Source organism: Herpailurus yagouaroundi, unplaced genomic scaffold (assembly GCF_014898765.1).
Source record: "Herpailurus yagouaroundi ecotype Mexico unplaced genomic scaffold, PumYag 55375, whole genome shotgun sequence".
NCBI classification, from domain to species: domain Eukaryota; kingdom Metazoa; phylum Chordata; class Mammalia; order Carnivora; family Felidae; genus Herpailurus; species Herpailurus yagouaroundi.
Window position 1 is genome coordinate 726 of NW_024413932.1, and position 1,957 is coordinate 2,682.

Below are 1,957 nucleotides of genomic sequence, written 5' to 3' on the forward strand. Positions count from 1 at the left end.
TCGGGCTCTGGGCTGATGGCTCAGAGCCTGGAGCCTGTTTCCGATTCTGTGTCTCCCTCTCTCTCTGCCCCTCCCCCGTTCATGCTCTGTCTCTCTCTGTCCCAAAAATAAATAAACGTTGAAAAAAAAAATTAAAAAAAATAAAATTTTGATCTTCCAACAGGCACATGAAAAGATGTTCAGCGTCGCTCCTTATCAGGGAAATACAAATCAAAACCACACTCAGGTATCACCTCACGCCAGTCAGAGTGGCCAAAATGAACAAATCAGGAGACTACAGATGCTGGAGAGGATGTGGAGAAACGGGAACCCTCTTGCACTGTTGGTGGGAATGCAAATTGGTGCAGCCGCTCTGGAAAGCAGTGTGGAGGTTCCTCAGAAAATTAAAAATAGACCTATCCTATGACCCAGCAATAGCACTGCTAGGAATTTATCCAAGGGATACAGGAGTACTGATGCATAGGGGCACTTGTACCCCAATGTTCATAGCAGCACTCTCAACAATAGCCAAATTATGGAAAGAGCCTAAATGTCCATCAACTGATGAATGGATAAAGAAATTGTGGTTTATATACACAATGGAATACTACGTGGCAATGAGAAAAAATGAAATATGGCCTTTTGTAGCAACGTGGATGGAACTGGAGAGTGTGATGCTAAGTGAAATAAGCCATACAGAGAAAGACAGATACCATATGGTTTCACTCTTATGTGGATCCTGAGAAACTTAACGGGAACCCATGGGGGAGGGGAAGGAAAAAAAAAAAAAAGAGGTTAGAGTGGGAGAGAGCCAAAGCATAAGAGACTGTTAAAAACTGAGAACAGGGGCGCCTGGGTGGCGCAGTCGGTTAAGCGTCCGACTTCAGCCAGGTCACGATCTCGCGGTCCGTGAGTTCGAGCCCCGCGTCGGGCTCTGGGCTGATGGCTCAGAGCCTGGAGCCTGTTTCAGATTCTGTGTCTCCCTCTCTCTCTGCCCCTCGCCCGTTCATGCTCTGTCTCTCTCTGTCCCAAAAATAAATAAACGTTGAAAAAAAGAAAAATTAAAAAAACAAAACTGAGAACAAACTGAGGGTTGATGGGGGTGGGAGGGAGGAGAGGGTGGGTGATGGGTATTGAGGAGGGCACCTTTTGGGATGAGCACTGGGTGTTGTATGGAAACCAATTTGACAATAAATTTCATATATTAAAAAAAAAGTTCAAAAAAAATTTTGATCTTTTGTGTATCATGGATTTTTTGGCATTAATTTTGATTCCTTACAATATTGCATTAAAACACTGTTGCTCTTATGATCTCACATTTTGCTTGAAAATATTAAGGAAAGATGATATGAGGCTTTCTTTTTATTGAAGACTTGATCTCCTATTATATTTGAGAATGTTCATCACTAGGAAAGAGTGAAAATGTAAGTGTTTCGCACTTACTCACCCTAATCCTGGCCTTGCTTCCGAACTTGCAGGACTCCCAAGCATCCTAAGCTGGACACTGGACACTCTTGGTGTCTCAGAGTCAGTGTCTCCAACCTGGGTTGACAGCATGGGGAGACAGGAGCCTCTCCCAAAGGACAAGGGACTGCAGGTGCCCCAAGGACTCACCACGACCTTCAAGGGCTTCTTGACACCATCCATGATGAAACGATTGTAGACCGCAGCCTTGACCTCCACCTCATGTAGACCGACCTTCAGAGGCACGACAACAAAAGGCACAGCCATTGAGGACTTGGCTGGGATGTTCAGAATCTGCTGGTAGCGCTTCTTGGCGGTGGCCAGGCTGCAGAAGGCTGGGTTGTAGATCAATTCCACCCGCACCTGCCAGAGAGAGAGTATCAGTCAGGGGGGCAGGTGCCACAGCCACCTCCCCCAACCATCCAAGCTCTCCATCATACCTCTGCCCCCACCCCCCCGGGAACCCACCTTGAGCTCCCCAACATCCTGGTAATTGTAGAGCACGGCTCGGATC

General features: G+C 46.7%; 1 protein-coding gene across 1 annotated transcript; it reads right to left on the reverse strand.

Moving 5' to 3' along the window:
- Positions 1 to 1,352: 1,352 nt before the first annotated feature.
- Positions 1,353 to 1,951, reverse strand: LOC121024087 (complement C3-like). The gene is made up of 2 exons (XM_040466401.1): positions 1,912 to 1,951; positions 1,353 to 1,806 (listed from the first exon to the last, which is right to left on the reverse strand). Exon 2 carries the CDS (start codon positions 1,708 to 1,710, stop codon positions 1,423 to 1,425), a length of 288 nt encoding a protein of 95 aa, XP_040322335.1. The 5' UTR covers positions 1,711 to 1,806; positions 1,912 to 1,951; the 3' UTR covers positions 1,353 to 1,422.
- Between the last annotated feature and the right edge of the window lie 6 nt (positions 1,952 to 1,957).